Genomic DNA, 22,608 nt, shown 5'->3' on the forward strand with positions numbered 1-22,608 from the left:
GAAATTTCCGTGGGTTGACTAAAAAAAAAAGGTCAGCCGATTTGAAGCGTCATCGCCCCCCTATCACCCCCTTCGCCATTTTCGCCCCCCTCGTCGCCCCCTTTGTCTATTTTCGCCCCCCTGTCGCCCCCTTCGTCATTTTCGCCCCCCTAGACCGCCAAATCGCCCCCTGGGGGGCGATATCGCCCACGTTGGGAACCACTGATGTACACCATACCTAACGACGACTCAGGTCATATAATGCCACAATGCTGAATTCCATTTTGACGTTTGACTCCGCCAAATTTATCAACCAGGGCAATCAAATGATATAATGATCCCATAAAACCAATATCTTCCGGCGCTTTACCTACAATTTCGACGAGTACTTGCAAGGGAATATAAGCTAACGCCTTAACGGTCAACGCCAGACCGGACAATGTATTCGACGTCTGAGTATTGCCACGTTGATATTGAGCAGAGTGTAAAACGGGTTTCTATACTTGCTACCCCAGTCGCACGGATTTGGTTTTTATGATACAATGAACATATGAAGAATAACACCGTACGCCTGCTGGATTTATTATTATATCGGATAACGGTATCAAGTTTCTTGATTGGTTGAATAAGCATCATTCGCTGACTTGTATTTGGTCTTGTTGTTGTGTGATTTCGGGTCAAGCTAACAGCAGAGAGTCACTAAATATTCACAAACGGAAAGCTGGATATTTCGATCTTTTGCAACAAAGCAAGTAAGATTTTTGAGATTGCCAAGGTGTATGGTCGCTTAATGTTTATCTTTTTATGCTGCCAACGCCATGCACAGAGTGGCCCGCGCAGTTGAAATGCAATAAATTTCAACCAAAAATATTATAATGAAGTGAAAATTGTAATATATAAAAGAAGGTTCACAGTGCAGAACCTACCAAGGTTCGTTCATGAACGTGAACCTCTAAATTTCTGAGGTTCACACACAGAACGCGAACGTGAACCTCGCGTTCACCCTAATCGATACCCTTCATATCTTTGCGGTAAACATATGTATTGTAACGTAGGACTACGATATTTTCAGTGGCCAAAAAGAGGAAATTATTGCCGACGAGTAAAGCGATAGTAGAATTGCTACGATTCAGTTTGATCCTGTTTCACATTGCCTCGCCAGGTGCGGGCATATGTTGCAATAATACAACAAAGCAACAGTTATAAAAACAGACACAAAAACAACAAATCAAATTGTTGTTGAACGTGGCGCAGAAGGCCGTCAGGCGATAAGCGCCGTACTTTTTGTTTATTAAACAGCAACAACAAATCAAATTTATTTTTCAGATTCAGTACGGTTCCCTTCCTTTTTAATACGGAACGATCATTTTAATGAGTTTGTGAAGTTGTTTACACGACATATAGCATTGAAATTATATACTACCATCAAAATGCTCGAAACTGATCAAACTATATAGTAGCTATGTTAAAGGTGCACCGTGCTTCAAAAATGATGTTGTGTCAAATTAAAGCACAGATCGAAAAAAATTTGGCCGCAGGCATTATCTTCGGAAGTCCACCGTAATTGAGCTGCAATCAAACTTGCGCCAGACAAATTGCGACAGACCCTCGCATGTAACAATGTCCAAATGATACAGAAAACGTCGAGCAAGGTTTGCAATAACTAGGGCAAGTTTCTGCAACTTTTGGCACTTTTGTTACAGCTTCCGACAGCTTTCGAGATACTCAGAATCTATTTATATGATGTTTTAAGCTGTTTGGGGGGATTTTATAGTGCAAGTTTTTGCCACTTTTATCTATTTTTCATGCCAGATTTTACTGCAACTTTCATCAAATATTGTGTGGAAATGTAAATGAGTGATTTAAAAACATGTTATAAACTATTTCTAGTATGGTTCTATTCTCTTTGACTTGCATAGCAAAGACCTATATGATGGGTTAGCTGCATCTCACTATTATCTATGACACAATGGCTTGCAAGCAAGAAGTTCAACTACCCCTGCCAAACACGACCGACCACCGTGCTCCGACAATATGCAAATAGATCGCTTTGTTGATTCTGTCGTTTGAATTTGAAATGGTTTCCCATTTCACAAACGCCCAGCTGAGACCGCCGTAAATTACATTTTCACTGAGTCACCTTTTTTGGGCTATTGATTTTGTTAAAGTTGCCAAGAGTGAGTTTTTCGGTAATGCGTTGGGTCAAGTTTGCAGACATAGGTAGTTTGGGGTAAGTTATTCGACTTGTCTTAGGGGGAGGGGTTATTGCTATGCTGTTCGGATATTTTTGGGAAATTTATTCCCGCATTGTGTAAATTACTTGCGATGTGCAGGGAAAAGTGTAATTTTTGGCGGTTTCGTCAGACCGTTAAATGGCGAAGCAACAAATTTGACAGCTCTGCAGGAACTAAGTTATACAATAGAACCTTTTCAGTATTTCACCCAAATAATTCAACCAAAATTATAAATGCAAAAAATTTTACTGCAACTTTTTTTTGAATGAAATGCAATTTTCTCGCGATTTTAGTGCAACAAAATACTTGCGCTAGCAATGGCAATCAAGGCTGTACATAAGATAGGGTGGCTTGATCGACACCGTTACTGGATGACTTGAAATTGACTCGTAGATTTTGCTCCGAGTCACGAGTCAATCCACGTTTCTGAAGCTCCGAGTCAAGTCAAGTCAAGTCAAGTCATTTTTGCAAAGTGACTCGAGTCAAGTCAAGTCATACGAAAAAGTTGACTCGAGTCTGACTCGGGTCATCCCAACACTGTTCTTTACTAGAAGACCTCGTTTTAGAGAATGTCATGGCATGGCGCCCTATCCCATATTACAAGGCCAAGAGCAATGCGGAGAAGTTGTGTCGGATACGGTTTCAACAGCTTCCGCGATTAGTAGCCTATACGCTAATAGCAAATATTGTGGATCGTAAAATTTATATTTAATGTAGCTTTATTTTCGGGAAATATATACATTACTACACTTGCTTTTATGCTTCAACATGCATTTTCTGCAGACCAAAGAACAGAAAGTAATTTGAACTCAAAGTACATGATACTCGGAATTGAAAGTGAAATACAAATCCACCTCAAAAAGGCGGAAATTAAATTTCATGTCTTCTGTCCATAAAGCTTCAAAGGTGCTCTGCTAAAACAGGTGTAACGTTTCAGATTAGCACGACACGTCATGGGCTGTTAGATTACGACATGATAGGTAATTGCTAGATTGCGAAACGGTAGTTTAAAACGTTATGGTGGGCCATATTTACTGTGATTAAATATTTTGTATTGGCGACAATGCAGTGTGAACGGAACCGAGCAATCCGGTACCTAAATTATATTCACTGATACTTTCGTGAAAATATATTCATCCCTCCATAACTACTGCGCGCGAAGCGTGACGATAATTCTGCGATTTACTTGACTTTTATGAATATTATGTGTTGGTACTCAGTGAAAACAGCCCCGAAATTCCTCATATCATTCGCATTGGGGGATTAAATTACTTCTAATTGACAAACTGAAAATAGCGAAAAGTAAGTAAGTAGATCACAAAATATTACGAAGTTGAAGTAGATAAAATCATATCTACTTGAGTAAGTATCAGAAGTAGAGTGAATCTACTTGAGTACTTCCAAAAAGTAGAAGTACTTCGTTACTGCCAACCTCTGGCATTCACATTCTCACTCTCGTGCACACTTGCTCCTGAGCTGCTCAGACGGCATGATTGCGTCACAATATCAAACTCTGCTACAATCCAGCATTCGAGGCTGATTCCAGCATTCGAGGGGGGCCCAGGGCCTGACCCTATAGAAAACTATGGTTAAATTAGGCTTACCATATTTTGGAAATGTAAAAAGAGGACACTTTTTCAGAAATTTCAGACATGCAAAACCGAAGAAGAATTCTCAAAAACCGGTAAATTTTTCCCACTTTGTGATCGGTTGACTATAAAAAAAAAAGGTCATCTTTTCCGCTCAAAGCTCAAAATACCGTTTTTCTCTCCACTTTGTCAGGTGAATGACGAAAAAAAAGGTCATCTTTTCGCTCAGACCTAAAAGCACCGTTTTTCACTCCTAAATACCCGCCGGAGCTTCACTTCTGGGCTAATTTGCGGCATATCACTCGCAATTTCCTCTAAATTTGACCTAAATTTTCGAAAAAAGAGGACAAAAGGGCGTCCTCCGAGGACACTTTCAAAAAAGTCAAAAAAGAGGACAAATCCTCTTAAAGAGAGAGAGAGAGATGATATTCTTTTTCGCCTGCACCATCGAGATGCTTTGACGACGGAGTTGCGATACGGCCCCATGAGGTCATCTAGTCTGCGCCCCCGTTTTTTTTCTCCTCCATGCTATCCGTGATTGCTGAGCGCCTAGTAGGATAGCCGCGGATACCAATTTTCGAGTCTTTGGTATGACCCGGCCGGGGTTCGAACCCACGACCTACCGCTCGAGAAACCGGACGCATAACCATTATACTATCTCGCTCGAGGACGTATGGTAAGCCTAGGTTAAATGAACAAATCAAAAGCATCACTCACGCCCTATGATACGACACTATGGTTACGTGAACAAGTCAAAAGGATCACTCTCCCCACAGCGGCCACAGGCATGCCTGTAAGCTGTACCACGATGTTTTGTTACAGTATCGAATGTGTTTACATTCAATAGTCAAAGTCACAGCAAAGTAAGGAAATTTGCCGCCCAAATTTCAATTGTACTCGTTCGCCAGATTTGCTGTGTGGCGACGAAACAATTTAAGCAGTGAATCCCAGGAATCCAGTAAAAGTTATGTTTGAACAGCCCTATTGCTTATCGGTCGACGAAATAAACATCTCTTTTTCTCTATCCAATGATTCAAATACTGATAAGTTGGCGATCACGGTTCGTTGCATATTTGCTTTGCTGCAATATACGCTTTCGGTGATATTATTTTTGCTGCATTCTGCGTGGTTTCTCTGTTTGTTGATAGTCAGTATTAGAACGGGTTTTGTGAATCCTCTGCGATGGAGAAAGGCGATGTAAATCGGGAAATGGGAGTTCAGGCCGCCGCCCTATTCGTTCCAGATTTGGACGACTTAGCTGCAGTTGTAGCGAAAGTTCTTTCAACCAACTACAGCGTATCCTCGTGCACAGTCGTGGAGTGTCCAGATCTCACGACCTGATGGGAATCGCTGGCCTTTTTGCCTGATATATCAGGGGAGCAGCGATGATTTTCCAAGTTAAAGTAATTTAATAAAAAATAATTAAAAAAATAAATATAGTGTGAGCACAGGACACCGATTCCAAACAGGTCTCACGAAACCTCCCTTTGATCTTGCCGCCCCGGGTATTTGCGGAAAGACCAAGCTGGTGGAAATAGGCGGCGTTCCTAATTTGGTCCCTGAAGCCAAATACGCCGAAAAAGTCTATGACTTTGAGGTAATAAACACTATATGTACTGGTACACTACACTTACTATATAGCTTCGTAATCGGCGGTTCTATTATTTTCATCTACTGAAGAGACACAATGTACCATCTGATGAGACTTCTAGATAACTAGAGTCCTTTCAGCTTTTGCAAATTAGATTGAAATTACAATTATAGCTATTCGCTACACCTACACATAGTCTAAGATACAAACTAGATTCAAAGTAGAATTACTGCAGAATTGTTGGCATCTCTGCTAATGTGACAGTCACATTGGTCAGTCGCATAGTACTGATTGTGTTTTTTCTCTAATTAGCGTAAACTTATACTTGACTTTCTTCATACACAAACCCTGTAACTTTTTGGATATTGAATTTTGTAAAGTAGAATATAGTTTTGGGGTATTTCGATTACATTTAAGAGTGAAATTGTCATAACGATGTGGCTGAATAGCCCCTGTATCTCATTAACTGAATTATTTTTCGAAAAGTGCATCAATTTCTAATGTTAATACAGTAGTTTGTTGAGATCGGTCGTGCCAATCATGTTGTGTTGTTTGCGTTTCTAGGCATTGGGGAAACTTGCAAACCTGGATGGATCGTTCGTTTTGGGAGCTGGAGCTGGTTCCAAACATGTTGTCGGTGTTAATTGTGAAATGATGCCTAATCTCATATTGGAAGGTATTAGAATATGCTATTTCATTGGTTCTTGACCTTTACCTAGCGACCCGCTAATCTTGCAAGCTATCGGCCGACCCCAAATTTTTGCCTGTAACAAAATCAAAAATCTACCACATTACACATTACTAACAACACTAGGGCACAAAACGAAGTGCATCAGCAACAATGTGAAAAGTACTATAATGACAATATGATTTTCACCAGAACAAAAGAAGGTTTTAATCAATATCGAATGCAAGTCAGTGTGCTTTGTGTGTGTGTGTCGGTTCATGTGTACCCGTTTAGAAACCACCGTGTCATACACCCAAATCTAGACAAAAGCGAACTTTGTTAACGAATCTTGTTGGTATGTTCTGCCTGAATGATATCCTACGCTCAATCAGAGACCCTTAGAGTATTCACCAATGGTACTCCTGTAGAATAATATCCTACATTTCTACTCAAGTAGAACTGGAATTAAGCAAAAAAGAACGTGTTCCAGGTCTAGTTTTGTCGAAAAAGTGTAACGTAGAAGAGACAACGAAGACACAGTAATTTCCGTCAGGCTCCAATTTCCAATCCAACTTCATGGTCTCATTGTCAGTCAATAATTGTTCAATTTATTTATTTATTAGGCCTACATGTTAGTGTTGATACATTTGTATCTGTAACTGATCACTTTTCAAGACGTGGACAAGAACTGACAAGCTATAAAAATCCACACGTAACTGACTAAACCACAACTAGCTAGATAGTGAACAGAACTGTGAATGAGGTATGAAATATTAGAGATAAAAGCCGGATTTCAAAAGGTCGGGGTTTGAGATAGAAGCCCACCTGAATACGCCACTGTTAGTAGTGATGACTCTGAGCTAGCAATGGCTGCAGCAACATCATGCACACCGCTATCACGATCGTGTTGTTCAGCAACAAATTTTTTTCGACAAATAGAACTAGAACTACTTGAAAAATGAGTAGTTAGTTGGTAGTTTGTACAGGTCTGAATGTGCATGACAGTGTTCGATATTGGTATATCTGTCCCTGATATTTGAAGCGACTGCAGAGGTTTATGTAGGCAGGAAGTCACTGAAGGTCTATCAATGAAATGCATTGTCAGCTTCTCTTTCTTGTTAATTAGTTACTGGATATTATGCGATTGAAATGGCACTAAACGATTCAATTGAACAGGTGAAAAGCATGCCGCCAAAAACAACACCAGAGTGGCGAGAGTTAATGCGGAAAATGACAAATGCGTTCTCGAACATTACGGAGAAAAATACGATTCCAAAGAATTTTGTTTACTATGCAACGCATTCTGCAGCGCTGGCGATTCGGGAAAGGTTTTGAAAGTGGTTGCGAAAGTCCGAACAGGTAGGCTGTGGTGTGTACAGGGCTGGGCAAAATTGGGTGCCTGAGTGATTAGATTCTGAATCATGTATTAGGCTTAAGTAACGTACTCCCGCATCATTTAATGTCCACTCTAAAAATGATGTGGTCTCAAATTGAAGGGCAAAACGAAAGAAAAATTTTGGCGCAGCCATTTTGTTTAGAACGCCATCGTAATGGAGCTGTAATATATTCTAATTTCCACAGTTGCATCACGCTCCAGCAGTCACGTTGAGATCGAACTTTATATGGTTGTCAGCCGATGTTATGAAGGAAATAGAATACACTAGGCCCGATTTTGACGTAAATCTCCTGACTGGACAGGTGGACATCTTCTGCTGAATGCGGTTCTAAACCACCTTGGCGCGTACGACATATTTCCTTCATAACATCGGCTGACAACTATATAAAGTTCGATCTCTGCGTGACTGCTGGAGCGTGATGCATCTGTGGAAATTTCAATACATTACAGCTCCATTACGATGGCATTCTGAAGAAAACGGCCGCGGCCGAAATTTTCCTTTCGTTTTGCCCTTCAATATGAGACCACATCATTCTTAGAGTGCAGTGCCCCTTTAAAGATAATTTGGTATATTTTTGACCCTACCTATTTCATTGCACTTATGACAATGCTGTTGGTTGATCACCACTCTGATTGAACTCCGATTCGATACGAACTGAACCTGAATTTTGTTGTATTTATTTGTAATTCCAAATTTGATTCAATTCCTATATTTTTGCAAATTCAGCAAAATTCTAGTCCACTTTCGAAAAGCAGAAAATTTTTTTGTTGTCCGATTCTGGCGCAACCCTAATTGCATGTGATTCAGCCTATTTAATTCTATGAAATTGACCCGAAATTTTCAGGAGACGACAATCTGGTATCGTGCATTAGGAAAGGCATCCTTTCGCATTACGGGCCTGAAAAACCAATCGGAATGGGCGGAACCTTCCTGATCAAATCTGGGAAAGTGAAGACCCACGTTATGCCGGACTTCTGCTCATGCCCGCTGCTCAGTGAAGAAGACGTAGCGAATTGGCTTAATTTCTATGAAATGGAGTGAGTATGAGCTTCATGAATGGATTGCTGTTCCTGTTAGCAGGTCTGATCCAGAGGTAGTCAGTTTCTAGAACAATGGTTCTTAACCTCAACATAAACCTAACCTGGTGAACCATTACTCCTATCTCCAAGCCTTCAGGGGGAACCCCAAATTTTCGTTCATTCCGAAACACATCTGATAGCCCACTTTACGATTGAATACCGGTGTCCAAACACAGCAATGGCCGTACAAGAGAAATGCCAGGGGCCTAACTCAGTATCGAAAAGTATCATTACCCGTCCAGATTCACTTGGACATTATCACTGGCATGTAACCAGACCCTACACCTCTTAAGTAATTTGGTATTGGCATCTCTGTGCCCTCTGCCATTGTTTACGCAACCCATGGCAAGTCTAGAACAGTGGTTCTCCTTTCTGACCAGTGTGACGTCAAAATACATCTTGTGGACCAGTCAATCGTCAATAATCGAGCCAAATGACGAGAAAGGTTTCCAACTAAAGAGTAATTATTGGAAACGTTATTGAAGTTTTTTGCGAAGTGATGTTTATAGCCAATTAAGTTTCTTTGTTCATTTTCGTTTGCTATTTGGTCTATTAGTACTGGTAGGCTACTTGAAAACGCTACCAGAAGCTGTTAAAAGTGAAGAAAATCAGTAGGCTATACGGTATTATGAATGTGAGAAATTCGATAACAGCAAGCTATTGTAAAAAGTGGATTTCACATGACATTAACTCGAACTGAACAGTCAACACAATGACTCGACACTCTACTCTGTGACTTACACTCGCCAGTGAATTGAAAATGACTCCACTTGACTCGAGTAAAACCTATAAAAGTGAAATTGACTAGGTTACAACCCTGGTTGGGAACCACTGGTCTAGAACTCAACGGTACCCTGCCCGAAAGTACCTCTCCTATATCTACAAACTTCATAATCTGGATACTGATATCGCAAATAACCATACGCCATATTTGTAACCACTGAGTTGTAATGAACGATTTGCAATATTCAAAAAAATTTCTCCATCTTCACACCACCTCTCCATAAACAGTTCACCGTTCATGTGCCTGTCCACGTTCATATCGCAAGACCCGGGACTCGATCTCCGCGTGGAGCACACGCACGGCTACAGTTTGGAAAACCAGCAAGGCGGACATTACCACACGGACGTGACACCGGACCAAATCGAATATGTCGGATACTTTAACGTGGCACAAGAAATTGTACGTGTCGACAAGCCCACTGAGACCCACATGATTGGCAGGGACTGAGAATTGATACTCAGACACGGGAGTGCGTCAATGTCGTCAACTATTCCACTTGAGTAGCATCAATGTCGGCAAACATGGCCACTAAATTCTTGAAATAATACAAAAATTAGATTTGGTAATTCGAAAAATATTTCTTTTTTCCACTGTTAAACCTTTCATTATTCCACTCGAGACTGAATGTTACCAGCGAACCCCCCTCCCCCTTATCCAGCTCACGACACATTTATCCCCCCTATGATGATTATTTTTCTACTTTTCTGTAGTATTTGAGTAGGTTGTATCCAATTGCTAAACTGGTTTTGCTTATATACATTGCTACGTCAGACCACTCTCTCAAAATTGCCGCCCCGGGGGTGGAACCACTGACCTACATAGACGCTACTCCAGTATCGGTGCGACATTGGCATATAGACGCATCCCGTGAATACTAATTTGTATTAGCATAATTTTGTCTTCTTCAATGGTATTTCATTATCGCTCTTTTCATGAATCTCGTGCAATTTACTCCTGGCGTCTGTCACGTCAACTTTAATCCCTGTTAGCAGATATCCGCCACTTGTGTTCATTGTCACCAATGGGTGCGTTCTTTCCGGTAGGACCTAGAAACGAAGAAATACATAGTAATTATTAATAAAGCGCCCTCCTACACCAGGGCTTTGTACAATAGAGCTGGAAGAGATATTATAATAGACCAGGAAGAGATATAGAAAGTCCGAGGATAAAAATGTACTGTCAAGGGTAATTGAGAAAATTCAGTCGTGTCAAAATCTCTACTACTTGCTGACGCGCGTCAGCTGAAAATATGTGGGTTTATTTCGATTAGGGTTGCCATACGTCCGGACATGTCCGGAATTTCACTGAAAAATCTGCGTCCGGGAGGAATTTCTAAAATATGCTTAAATGTCCGGAATTTTGAAGGCTTGAAGTCGGCTCAAATGTTTTCCGTAAATCCACATAAAAATATTATTTTGAAGCAGATTTATGCTATTCAAAATTCTTCGTCGCGATGCGCGCGGGTTAATGCAACGTATATTGATATTGGTATTGGCACCAGGCACCACCCTCGCCAAAAAATGCAATCAAAAATAAATATAAAGAACCATCATTTACTGAAATAAGTCTAATTGTAATCGCAATTATAAGCTAACGGTATAGCCCAGGGGTCGCCAACTCAAAACGGGTCGCGGGCCACTTTTCAAATTTCGCAGCGGCCGCGGGCCGCATATTTCAGCGGTTCTTAACGAAGGGTCCATGGAACATTACTGGTATAAAGCAGCGGTATGGGATGCAGTGTGAAAATATCTGCTATTTCAATGCCCAAAATTGTTTCGCGAATCAACATGAAACAAACATGAAGATACGTGTGATTTCAAGCTTTTTATCGAGGGAGATTTTTTCAAGGCTTGTTGTACCCACGTCTAATACGCACCCCCCTATTTTAGGGCAAACAATCGTGAAAATTTTGCGCATTATACATGGAAAATTATGGTACCTGATAAGCTCTTGTGAAGGTCTCGGAAATCTTGAGATTAACGGCTTTCCCTGCATTCATCAGTTGGCAAAAGAGTTCCATCAGCGGTTCCTGGTACTCGCAGTGAACAACGAAAGGCCTCGACGGTCCCAAAACTTCCAGTAAACTGAGTAGTATCGGCGATGGATGATACCTGCCAAGATACGGTTCATGTTGCGACTAAGGTTGAGCACAAAGATTAGAGCGATGTGATTCTTTCGGGTATTGAAATTACACCCCCATGTCATGAACATCTGATTTATCAGTGAGAATTATACTTTTGATACTGTTTCCCAATGTAGAAAGCTGTAAACCTCGATTGGTCATATCACGGCGAATTACGTTCTACAAACCTATGCAACGCCTGTGGAAATGGCGTATCTGCGAAGTCATGATTAACCGACGACATTGACACTAAGTATAGTGAAATAGGCGTGGTCGAAAACATACTTGACAATCTTTCATGCAATGTGGAACTGACATATATTCTTTGTGGTTGTGCGTGTTTGAACTTACCACATTTAAAATAATGAATGATACTCTACTCTAAGACCTAATGCTCCATTCAATATTGACTTACTCAGGTACCCTAGTTAGCCCAGCACTAGTTGGAAGTTGGGATGGGAATAATGATTCGAGTGCTCGAATCCTAATCTAGTATTAGTTGTATAAATTCGACCACAAGCCGAGCAGTTATGTGTCAAAGCTAACAAGACTTTTCTAACAAAAATTCATTTCATTTTCACTGTACAATTCAGCCACGCAGTTTATTAGAAGCTAGCTAATAGCGAAGTCACGGTTAATTGAAAAGAAACACAACATCAAAATGAAGTTACCGGTACTTAGTTTGAAATTTCACCAGCCCCGAGCTAATAAGGTGGAGAATAAATGGCCGGGCCGAATGATTCTAGTATTCGAATCCGAATAAAGCAATAATTCTTAGCGAGTGGTAGCATTTGATTCTTTCAAGTACTGAAATGATGGTCTGATGCTCTCCTTGCAACGTAGGAGTTAATTCATCATTGAAAATTATAGTTACGGAGGTGTGTTTTCCACTGTGGAAGCCGTAAAACCTCAATTGGTCGTACTGCAGTGCAAATACACCCACGTTCGGGAAAGTGACATATCTGTGTGAAGTAGTGATGCAATGAAATAGGTAAGGTCTACAAAATACCAAGTTATCATTATTGTGATGTAGAGCTGGCATTATATTCTTTGTGGTCGCATAAAAGCTACGTATTCAAACCTTCCACATCTTTCGCACCGTTGTGGCACCATAATGAACTTATTCCAACCAGTAGGAGCGAGATTCGTGCAGTAGAAAGTTTTGAATTTATCATTAAAATTTAGGAAATTAAATTTCAAAATTTTTCCGTCGACCCCATAAAATTGTTAGGCTGTCAGTAGAGATGATGTACACCAAATTTGAATCAATTCCAACCACTAGAAGCGAAGACTTCCAGTACAAAAATTTCTGATTTCATGATTTTATCATAAATAATTAAAGAGTTGGTCACCGTAAATACCATTTTATTCAAATCCAAATCTTTCTACTGCAATAACTCCGCTTCTAGTGGTTGGAATGGAGCCAAAGTTGGTGTGCAGCGTTTTTTTTTAACCAAACTAACAATTTTATCAAGTAACCAGTGAAATCTGAAGGTAAAGTTTTATTCTGGACAGCCCTTTGTCTAGTATGCTGTGACACGGCCAATCGAGGTTTCAAGGCTATCTAACTATAATTCTTGTTGGTAAGTTAACTTTCAGTTGCGAGGAGCGTATAATTTCAGTACCCGAAAAAATTGTCTTTACTACTCCACTCAAATCATTAAAGTTGATACTCGATTCAGAATCGAATCACTCTGGTAGTCGATTTTTTCCCGCCCTAGTCGAGCACTAGATATCTACCTGCACGCCAGTATCAACGCGTCCATGTCGCGTGCGCGCATCACGTCCCACGCGCTTTTCTGATGAAAAAAACGTTTTCTCCTCCTTTCGAAACGAATTTGACCTTTCTCGTCCTCGGTCAACTCCGTGCCCTTTTTCGATTTTTCTTTCAAAGCCGCCAGGTTATCGAAATCACTCGACGGCGTGGCGGCCTCCGCAGTTTGGAACTCGGCGATATCGACGGCCACCGGGCTGAATTCCTTGCCGGCTAGCACGGGTCCGATTTTACACAGGGGCAACGAATGCAGTATGCTCCACGTTTCGTCCGAGAAATTCATGAGCGAGGCAGCGTGAAGGTTGGTTGGCGTTTCTCCGGTGTGAAGGTTAACGATACATCCTGGAAACATAAAATATTATGCAATTGATGATGACCAAAGCGGTGGGATCATTTGAAGCATAATTGGAGGACTAAAATTTTCAGCTTTCCCAAAATTGCTTGGAACCAGAATGACTAAATTTGCAGAAACTCGAAAATTCAATCACATTATGAATTAGAAAGAAATAAAAATAGAAATTAAGTTCAGTGCATATCAAATCGCAGATTACTCTCTCCTGTGGCATTTCCAGGCAAACCAGAAATTAAATTTGAACTAACCGTGACAACAAAATGACGTCACCACAGGGTTGTACTGACTCGAGCCAGGACTCGACTCGCGATTTTCTGGTGACTCGACTTGACTCAAGTCGAGTCAATATGTGTACTGACTTGACTTGGACTCGAGTCATCACGCATGACTCGGACCAAGCCGTATGACTCGAGTCTGGATCTACCAAGATCGGCATTTCATTGTAATTTCGCAGAATACTAAAGTCATCATACTATTATTATTTCGTCTACCGTCACTGGTGCTTGAAAATGCGACCAGAAACTGTCAAAAGTGAGAAAAATTGGGATATTATGAATGCGATGCATTCGATATCACCGAGCAGAGTTGGAAAATGCGAGATTCACATGACATCGACTTGGAACTGATCACTGAACAGTGAACACAATGACTCAGATTAGGACTTGACTCAACACTGTACTCCGTGACTTGGACTTGACTCGGTGGTGAATTGCAAATGACTCGACTTGACTCGAGTCAAACTATCAAATCAAGATTGACTTGAGACTCGGGACCTTGAGACTTGGTTACAACCCTGCGTCACCGGCATGAAAACTTGAGGTAAACAAATGACTTAATCTCAATCTATCATTTTTACATTTATTGGCACAAACTAGGTTTCTGTTCGTTGGAGTAGACTTTATAAAAATCCACCAATCTAGTTTGTATCAACCAAAAGGACAAATCATAGATTGAGCTCAAGCAATCTGTTCGCCTCGATTAATCAAATTTACATGCCAGTGATGTCATATTCAGTGATAAGTAGGGCGATTTTTTTTTATATGTCAAAAAAAGTCAAATTTAAGTCAAAGTTGTACCGTTAGGTCAAAAAATGTCAAAATTGTTTACAAAGTTAAAACTTTTTTGCAACCTGCATTTTGTTTGTATCGTAGATATTGCACTGTCGGTGAATTTGACATTTTACAGCTTTTAGCCTACTTTATAGTCCTACCGCTATACACAGCCCATTGTCTGCTCATTGTGAATCGTGAATATTAAAATGAAACAAATAGGTTGACATGATGTTATGCTCAACGTGCCGCAATATCCCAACTGAAGCAAGGCTGCGCGCGGGCATTGCATGGTTCTTATATCAAGAAGCGCACAATGAAAAATTGTGGTGAAGACAACATTATAAGAATGAAGCAACACGGTTTGTCACCAGCAGTGTATGCACTACTTCAGTATTGCCGGTCAACAACTGCTACTGTTAAACATTCTTTCTCCACTCTCGTCAAGCTACTTGGTAAGGACAGACACTATCTACCCAAGAATGTAGGAAAGTGTCTTTCGTTATACAACAACAAATTTTAATAAGTTGCCGCGCAAGATAGTGTAATGGTTGTGCGTCCGGCTTCTCGATCGGTAGGTCGTGGGTTCGATCCCCGGTCGGGTCCTACCAGAGACTCGTAAATTGGTATCCGCAGCTATCCTACTAGGCTCTCGGCAATCACGGATAGCATGGAGGAGAAAAAAACGGGGGCGCAGACTAGATGACCTCAGGGCCGTATCGCAACTCCGTCGTCAAAGCATCTCGATGGTGCAGGCGAAAAAGAATATCATATCTCTCTCTCTCTCTCTCCCATAACGCGTGATGTAACTACTGGAATTCTTCATTGGTCCAGATTTAGTTGAAATAAAGTTTTCAGGTAAAACTAGTCGGTTTTTGATTCAAAAAAGTTTGCTCGGGCCTAAATACTTCGTGATGACAAACAGTTCCAACCAAAAATGAAGACAGGCTAGGTAGTACAATTCTAAGATCTTGAGGAAAAACACCTAATTTACATACACAAGGTCAAAATTTGGTCGTAATCAAGTTTTTTTGGGTAAAAAAAAAGTCAAAATTTTGAATTTTTAGGTCAAAATCTTTTGTTTTTTAGTTGAAAAAGTCGCCCTAGAAGATTGCTGATATACGAATCACGATTTGAGTTACTCGAATCACTGTGCCCGACCCGATCATAAGTAATGCCAACCATGTCTCACCAGATCCCCCGAGACGCTCCATCAACAGCGACAACAAGACACCCGAACAATTTTCGACGACGACAACCTTTGATCCGTGGCGAATGTTTGACATGGTCAGGACTTGCGCGAAAGTGTTGGCTCGCATTTGGCAGATTTTCGCTGGCTCTCGGTTTTCATACATTTGACACAGCAACCTGGCAGACGGTCTGCAGTGAGAAATTCAAAATGTAATTTTGACAAGAAGTAAGGGATGTGGAGAGTAGGAAAGTGGGTTTGTTGAGAAACGTGTAGATTTTTTCAGGATCCAAGATTCTGGTATTTTGAATCAAGACCGTATCTACAACACGAATAAAGGGTCGCAAAATTGCACTTAAATGACATCACGAAACCATGTTCTTTTAAATTCCCTTTTAGTTGCTGACGATTACCCATGACGAGTTTCAGCCAAAAATGTTCGAATTTACAATTAAAAAATTACGCTTATTCACTAACATTATTTTGCACATAGTAACTGTCCTTATCGTGCACATACTGCCCTTACTGTACCCGTGCAAACTGCTCATATTGAAACATCTTCAGATTTAGGATCTAGACCAGAGGTCTCAAACACGCGGCCCGCGAGAGCGTTTTGTGCGGCCCGCGACGGCATTTCAGATTTTCAAGTTATCAACAATATATTCCAGTGCCACATATCTTTTTTAGATATAAGAACTTGAATTTCACGCTAAAACTACTATAAAAATCGCTAATATCTCAACAAACTTTACTATCACATCACTTTTAAAAGCTACCATACGTTAGAAAATCAGCTATTACGTCACATTTCTAGTTCATGACGATAAAACATTAGGGCTCTTCAAAAATGACCTTTTTTATCAAATCGTACTGGCTACTGGATAAAATTGTTAGATTACCTAATTTTAGCCTACACACAAAATTTGGTTCAATTCCAACCAGTAACCGCTTTGCTACAGGAGAAGAAAGTTTCTATTTATTATATAAAAATAAATAATAAAAAATTTGAAAATTCTGTTTACCCCATGAAAGTGTTAGGCTGTCTATAGAAACGATGCTCACCAAATTTGGTTCAATTCCAACCAGTGGAAGCGGAGTTATTGCCGTCGAAAAATTTGGATTTGAATAAAATAGTATTTACGATGACCGATTCTTTGTTTATTTATTATAGTTGTGCTCACCGTTAATACTATTTTATTAAAATCAAAATTTTTCGACGGTAATGACGTCGCTTCCACTGGTTGGAATTGAACCAAATTTGGTGAGGATCGTTTCTATAGACAGCCTAAAACTTATATGGGGTGAACCAAATTTTGTGTGTAGGCTTAAATTAGGTAACCTAACAATTTTATCAAGTAGCCAGTACGATTTGAGAAAAAGTCATTTTTGAAGAGCCCTATAAATCATGACCCGTTCATGATTCGTGGCTAAAAATTGTGATTTGGTTTGGTGCGATCTTCTCGTAAAATGACTCGATTTCGGATTGACTGGGTGATTAAATAAAAATGACTCGAGTTGAGTCGGGTTAAACGTTAAAATCAGACAAGGGCTTGCGACTCGGAATGGTGACCTGATAATCCTACGGACGCAAAAATCTATGCAACTGTCATGGGGAATATATCAAAAGGGCGTAGCTTGCGTTTCGTGGGGTATATAGCTATCTGATCAGGCCAGTCAGTATAAAAAACATTGGCATTCTGTGACCCCCGTCACGTGTAGTTGGTTCGATGCTGGGTGTTATTTTTTCTCTTTATACATGTTATTATCGGTGGCGAGTAAGGTAGTATTACGCTCTACAGCTGTAACACCAATGAATTCTTCACCGATTGGACATTTTTATTCCAGGGGTTACTAACCAGGGTACGTATAGACCCCATCGGGGTACGGAGCACCACATCAGGGTGTACGAAATGCATTGTGGAATTAGGCCTATACTATATGATGTGGCATATTTTCCTGGCAAATTTGTTCAACTGGCAATTAATCTTCGCGCTACGCGCTATTTTATGCGAATGGGCTTTCTGATTTTAATGTAGGTACCATCGGAAATTGTGTTGAAAATGGACAGGGGCTACGAGAAATCTCATTGGAAGTACAAGGGGTACGATCGCTGAAAAGGTTAAGAAGCAATGCTATTACTATTGCTCAATAATGATTATATTTAAGTTGTTATTGATATGTTCCAATAATAAACGAAGGCAAAATCTAACGCTGATTTAATTTGACCTCGGCAATGACAGTATAGCAATAGCCTACACTTATTACGACTATATAAAAACCAGGATTAGGCTACACCGCTCAAATGCTCTGATATCATATCAATCTTCAGTCGATTTTAAAATATTCCACACAAAATTGTGACACGTCAAAGGTTCACTAGCTGCAATATTACAACCCAACAGTTTTACGATGTCATGATGCATCCTCTCGCATGATGACTATAACTCATCAAATAACAAAATTATGCCCGACCCAAAAGCAATTTTATTCAAATATTTTAAAATGTGATTTTTGTGCGTGTCAAGCGTGAATAGTACAATAGTAAATTATTTCCACGATGTTTGTGGAATGCCTGTCTGCAAGGTCCCGTCAAATAAGGCCCAATTGGAAATTATACATTGAATATCTCATTATTGAGGCTGCGGCCCGCGGCATCATCAAAACTAGGAAATTGGCCCGCGAGCACATTTGAGTTTGAGACCTCTGATCTAGACCCCAAAACTGTAGGACACAAACTTTAAATGTGAATTTTCGCCACACAAAATGGATTTGAAACACAGATCTGGATTTGGTGCGTGGACTGATCTTATTTTGGACGTAGTGGCTAGTCGAGTGTCCGAGTATCACTTATTATGACGTCATGAGAGTATGGATGATACAAAAAATTGAAATATGTAACTTTTATTCTACCACAAATCAGTGTTGGGATGACTCGAGTCACTTTTTTGTATGACTTGACTTGAGTCACTTTACTAAAATGACTTGACTTGACTCAGCGCATCAGAAATATGGATTGACTCGTGACTCGGAGTCAATTTCAAGTCATCAAGTAATCGGCGTCGATAAAAATGACTGTATCTTGCTTATGTTCGGATTATTCGCGAAACGCTGGTGTAACCCGTGGGAGCGACCAATCATTTAATGATTGTGAGTTTTACAGAGCCTCCATTGTTCTCTCACAAATAAATTGCCCGCAAACGAAGTGATCGAAGATTACAGATTACGATGTAGCAAACTAGTAACGTAAAATAATTTCTGTTCTCTGTATTTACCTTAACCAAACCTCTTGTTTTATTGGAATTGAATTCGAATATAGTTTGTATAGTCCTTAGCCAGTGATGCAGGCTCGAATTGTAACATACCGATTTGTAAATGGGTATTGTATTGCATCCTATCAAATCATATGTGTTCTCTATTTTTGCTGGTAACTAAACTGAGGTTTAGCAGTTCTACGTATAAGTGAGCGATACAGCGCCTTCCTGCGTGTATATTCAACTCTATATTCGTACATCGGTTCAAAATCAATGACCACTCAATCTGTATTTCAGACAGCTAGCAAAATGCAATGACGTTATCATGCCCCATACTTCGAAAAGACAATTTGAATTGAATTGTGACTTGACTCGAGTCACCTCCAAAAATCGAGTGACTTGACTCGACTCGAGTCATCTTTGAAATTCGATTGACTCGAGTCAAAATGTGCAATGACTCGAAATAACTCGTGACTCGAAGCTAGTGACTTGATCCCAACACTGCCACAAATAAAATGCTAGTTTCACGGCCTAAAAAGATTACTTGGTAGTTTTGCCACCAAACCTACTTTGTGACAATGCTGTGGGTTTATCAGGACTCCACAGAAATGTCACATGCGTGGCTTCACAGTACAATATAACTGTTAGTGTAGTGGGGCACATAAATAAGGTAGTCCCTACTCCAAAAAAATATATATTGTGCCAAGTACTGTCCTTATTGTGCACTCAATTGCATCAGCCCTGGTGCATGGCTACAAACCTTAAAATCTGGACATTTGTCATATGCTTGTTTCTTTTCTTTTTTAAATATTTCTTCTGAGAGTAGGTGGTTTTGCTCGTAAACGTCGCGCTGTTCTTGACAATTTCGCTGATTATTTCCGAATCTGCCGCTCCGCTGGATTTCATTCCCACTATTTCCTCTCGACATAACGATTGCGATTTCCCGTAGCTGTCGACTAGCAATCTGAAAATATTGTTTATTAGTCGTGTACTGAAATTTTCAAAATTTCAACAGTCTAAACCAGCTTCAAGATAGCGATAAGGTGGAAAGATAGGCGGGGACACAATAATAATATATGTTCTTTATTTTTTGGTATTGATTTACTTGGATTGTTTCTTTGGTAAAATTGCTAATCACAATGCTTCCGTGACTTTTTATATAGATAAATTCATTTCTTTTAATAGAATTGGTGGCAAATTCCGAATATATGGCAACATCTCTCGATTCCGGGCAATTACAGGCTTCAAGACTTGAAAATAAGTGTTATCATACTTCTCTTCACACTGAGCAACAATTTTTCGACTCATGTAAATGATAGAATTTCTCACCGTTTATACTATTTTTTCAAAACTAAAATTTTCTACTCTACAAATTGAATACCAACTAAACGGAAAGTAATGTAAGATAATATGAGAGGACCAGGACTGGAAACCGTGGTTGTTTTCGGCAATAAGTTTAAGAAAGGTTTCTTCTTTCTTGCATAGAATAATTAAGTACGGTAATAAAACGGAAAGTTGCGCGTGATGTGGACACCAATGCAGCTCTGGCAATGCGATGAAAATGAATGCGACATGGGTCATTAGGCAAAATAGTGGTTTGATAATCTCGACGGATGATGAATTCAGTAGAAACTACTTCAATATTGAAATGAAGATAGACATGATGAAGTTTCCAGCGTTTAAAACGGCTGCCTGAAAGCAGAATTGGACAACAATAGAAAATTAACCAGCTAGATTAGAATTAGAATTACTGAATTCACAAAAAAGTTTCGCACTAAACAAAGTTAGATTAGAATTAGAGGTTAGAAACACTTCACAAAGTAGTCTACCTGACACGGGTGACAGCCTTTAGCATGCTATCACATGTAGCACATTTCACTTTGAGTACACTGTTCATGTTCATGCATTAATAAATTGAATACACTGTTGCCTGGCCGTATTTTGCAGTCTAGGTCTGAATGAATGTAAATATTTATGGTCATGGTCCATGACTCTTGGACCGGGTTGGAATCCCGGTACATTTAGCGTAGGTGTGCCAAGACGGTTTTCAGCGTCACACCCGTGTGCATTCAGTAGAATCTTTGTTGTGCACAAAAACCGATTCCCTATTGGGTCATGGAGAGAGAGAGAGAGATCAGATTTATTTTCGCCGGCACCATCGAGATGCTTTGACGATGGAGATGCGATACGACCTTCAAGTAAGGTCATCTAGTCTGCACCACCGTATTTTTCTCCTCCACGCTATCCATGGATGCTGAGCGCCTAGCTGGATAGCCGCGGATACCAGTTTTAGAGTCTTTGGTCTGACGCGGCTGGGGATTGAACCCACGACCTACCGATCGAGAAGCTGCATGGACGCATACCCATTACACTATCTCGCTCTGAGGCTTAGTATTAATGGGATTGTTTGAAAATAAGTGATGGCGTTGATTCTATACCAATAAGAGATGCTATAGCCTTCTAACCTGTTATCTTCGACATGAACTATTGCGTCGTCTTCATCCTTTTCCACTTTAGGAACGGCAGACTCAACATCCACTTTCACGAGCTCGTTTGAAACCACTGTAACAATAGAACACGTACAAAATATTTGAGCGATCTCAAATGACGCGGAGTTGACATACCACGAAAATGCGAATTGAAAGGCTGCCCGAACGCTTTGTCCGGGGTAAAATGGAGTTTTTCAAACACAATCTTTTTCCCTTTCTGCAATTTGAACGCCTTGAGTACTTTTCCTCTTCTTATGAAGACGGTGAAGCCTTCTTCTATGTTATCCATGCCGGAAACAAGTGAAATGTCAAGTAGAAAGAGTCAACAATCCACTCTTATACTCTTACAAACCCGAATCAGACTTCGGCTCTGAAACTGAAACAGAGTTGCTAATTCAAGCGAAACACGTGTTCCCGGCAGCAGAGCAAAACAAAACTTACTCACTAAATTGTCGTATGGCACGGTTGCTGAATCACTGAGCTATATAAACACTGTGCTGAATCCATATCTTTTACACCAGGGGTCTCCAACACGCGGCCCGCGAGGTCATAGTTTGCGGCCCACGACTTGATTTGAGATTTCGGAAGAAAGCTACGAAATCCATTTTGAAATGCTACAGTTTCAACATGTTGTTGTTGTTTCAAGATAAGCTATTCTCATATGCCCAACATCCCAGCAAACACGAGATATCTTTTGAACATGTCAGGATATCCGTTTCTTGTCCAGTCATGTTCAAATCATATCTTGTGCATACCTTGTGCTGAAGCACAAGGTAAATATATATTTTTCTTATCCAGTCATGTCCAAATCGTATCTTGTGCATACCTTGTGCTAAAGCACAACTTGAATATATCTTTTTCTTGGCCAGTTATGTCCGAATCATATCTTGTGCATACCTTGTGCTGAAGCACGAATTTTTGTTGGCCAAATTTTTCGAATGCTGAAAATATATTTGTGAGGAAAATCAAATTCGAATATTGTTTCCTACTATGGTAAAGTGGCGTTTATAAAGGTACATGTAGATTGTAGATTATATTGAATTTTTACTCTTAGGGTGATTT

General features: G+C 40.1%; 2 protein-coding genes across 2 annotated transcripts; one reads left to right on the top strand and one right to left on the bottom strand.

The window, feature by feature from the left end:
• Positions 1-4,880: 4,880 nt before the first annotated feature.
• On the top strand, positions 4,881-10,402 carry LOC145453901 (beta-keto L-gulonate decarboxylase-like). Its single transcript, XM_080331868.1, has 6 exons — positions 4,881-5,130; positions 5,273-5,399; positions 5,958-6,069; positions 7,237-7,419; positions 8,302-8,494; positions 9,548-10,402. The coding sequence occupies exons 1-6, from the start codon at positions 4,985-4,987 to the stop codon at positions 9,765-9,767; spliced, it is 981 nt and encodes a 326-aa protein (XP_080187994.1). The 5' UTR covers positions 4,881-4,984; the 3' UTR covers positions 9,768-10,402.
• On the bottom strand, positions 10,184-22,012 carry LOC145453900 (tRNA (adenine(58)-N(1))-methyltransferase non-catalytic subunit TRM6-like). Its single transcript, XM_080331867.1, has 7 exons — positions 21,682-22,012; positions 21,523-21,619; positions 19,818-20,021; positions 15,810-15,997; positions 13,183-13,558; positions 11,260-11,431; positions 10,184-10,366 (listed from the first exon to the last, which is right to left on the bottom strand). Exons 1-7 carry the CDS (start codon positions 21,833-21,835, stop codon positions 10,205-10,207), a joined length of 1,353 nt encoding a protein of 450 aa, XP_080187993.1. The 5' UTR covers positions 21,836-22,012; the 3' UTR covers positions 10,184-10,204.
• Between the last annotated feature and the right edge of the window lie 596 nt (positions 22,013-22,608).

This window comes from Botryllus schlosseri, chromosome 13 (assembly GCF_051294905.1).
Source record: "Botryllus schlosseri isolate E-star chromosome 13, Bs_hap1, whole genome shotgun sequence".
NCBI classification, from domain to species: domain Eukaryota; kingdom Metazoa; phylum Chordata; class Ascidiacea; order Stolidobranchia; family Styelidae; genus Botryllus; species Botryllus schlosseri.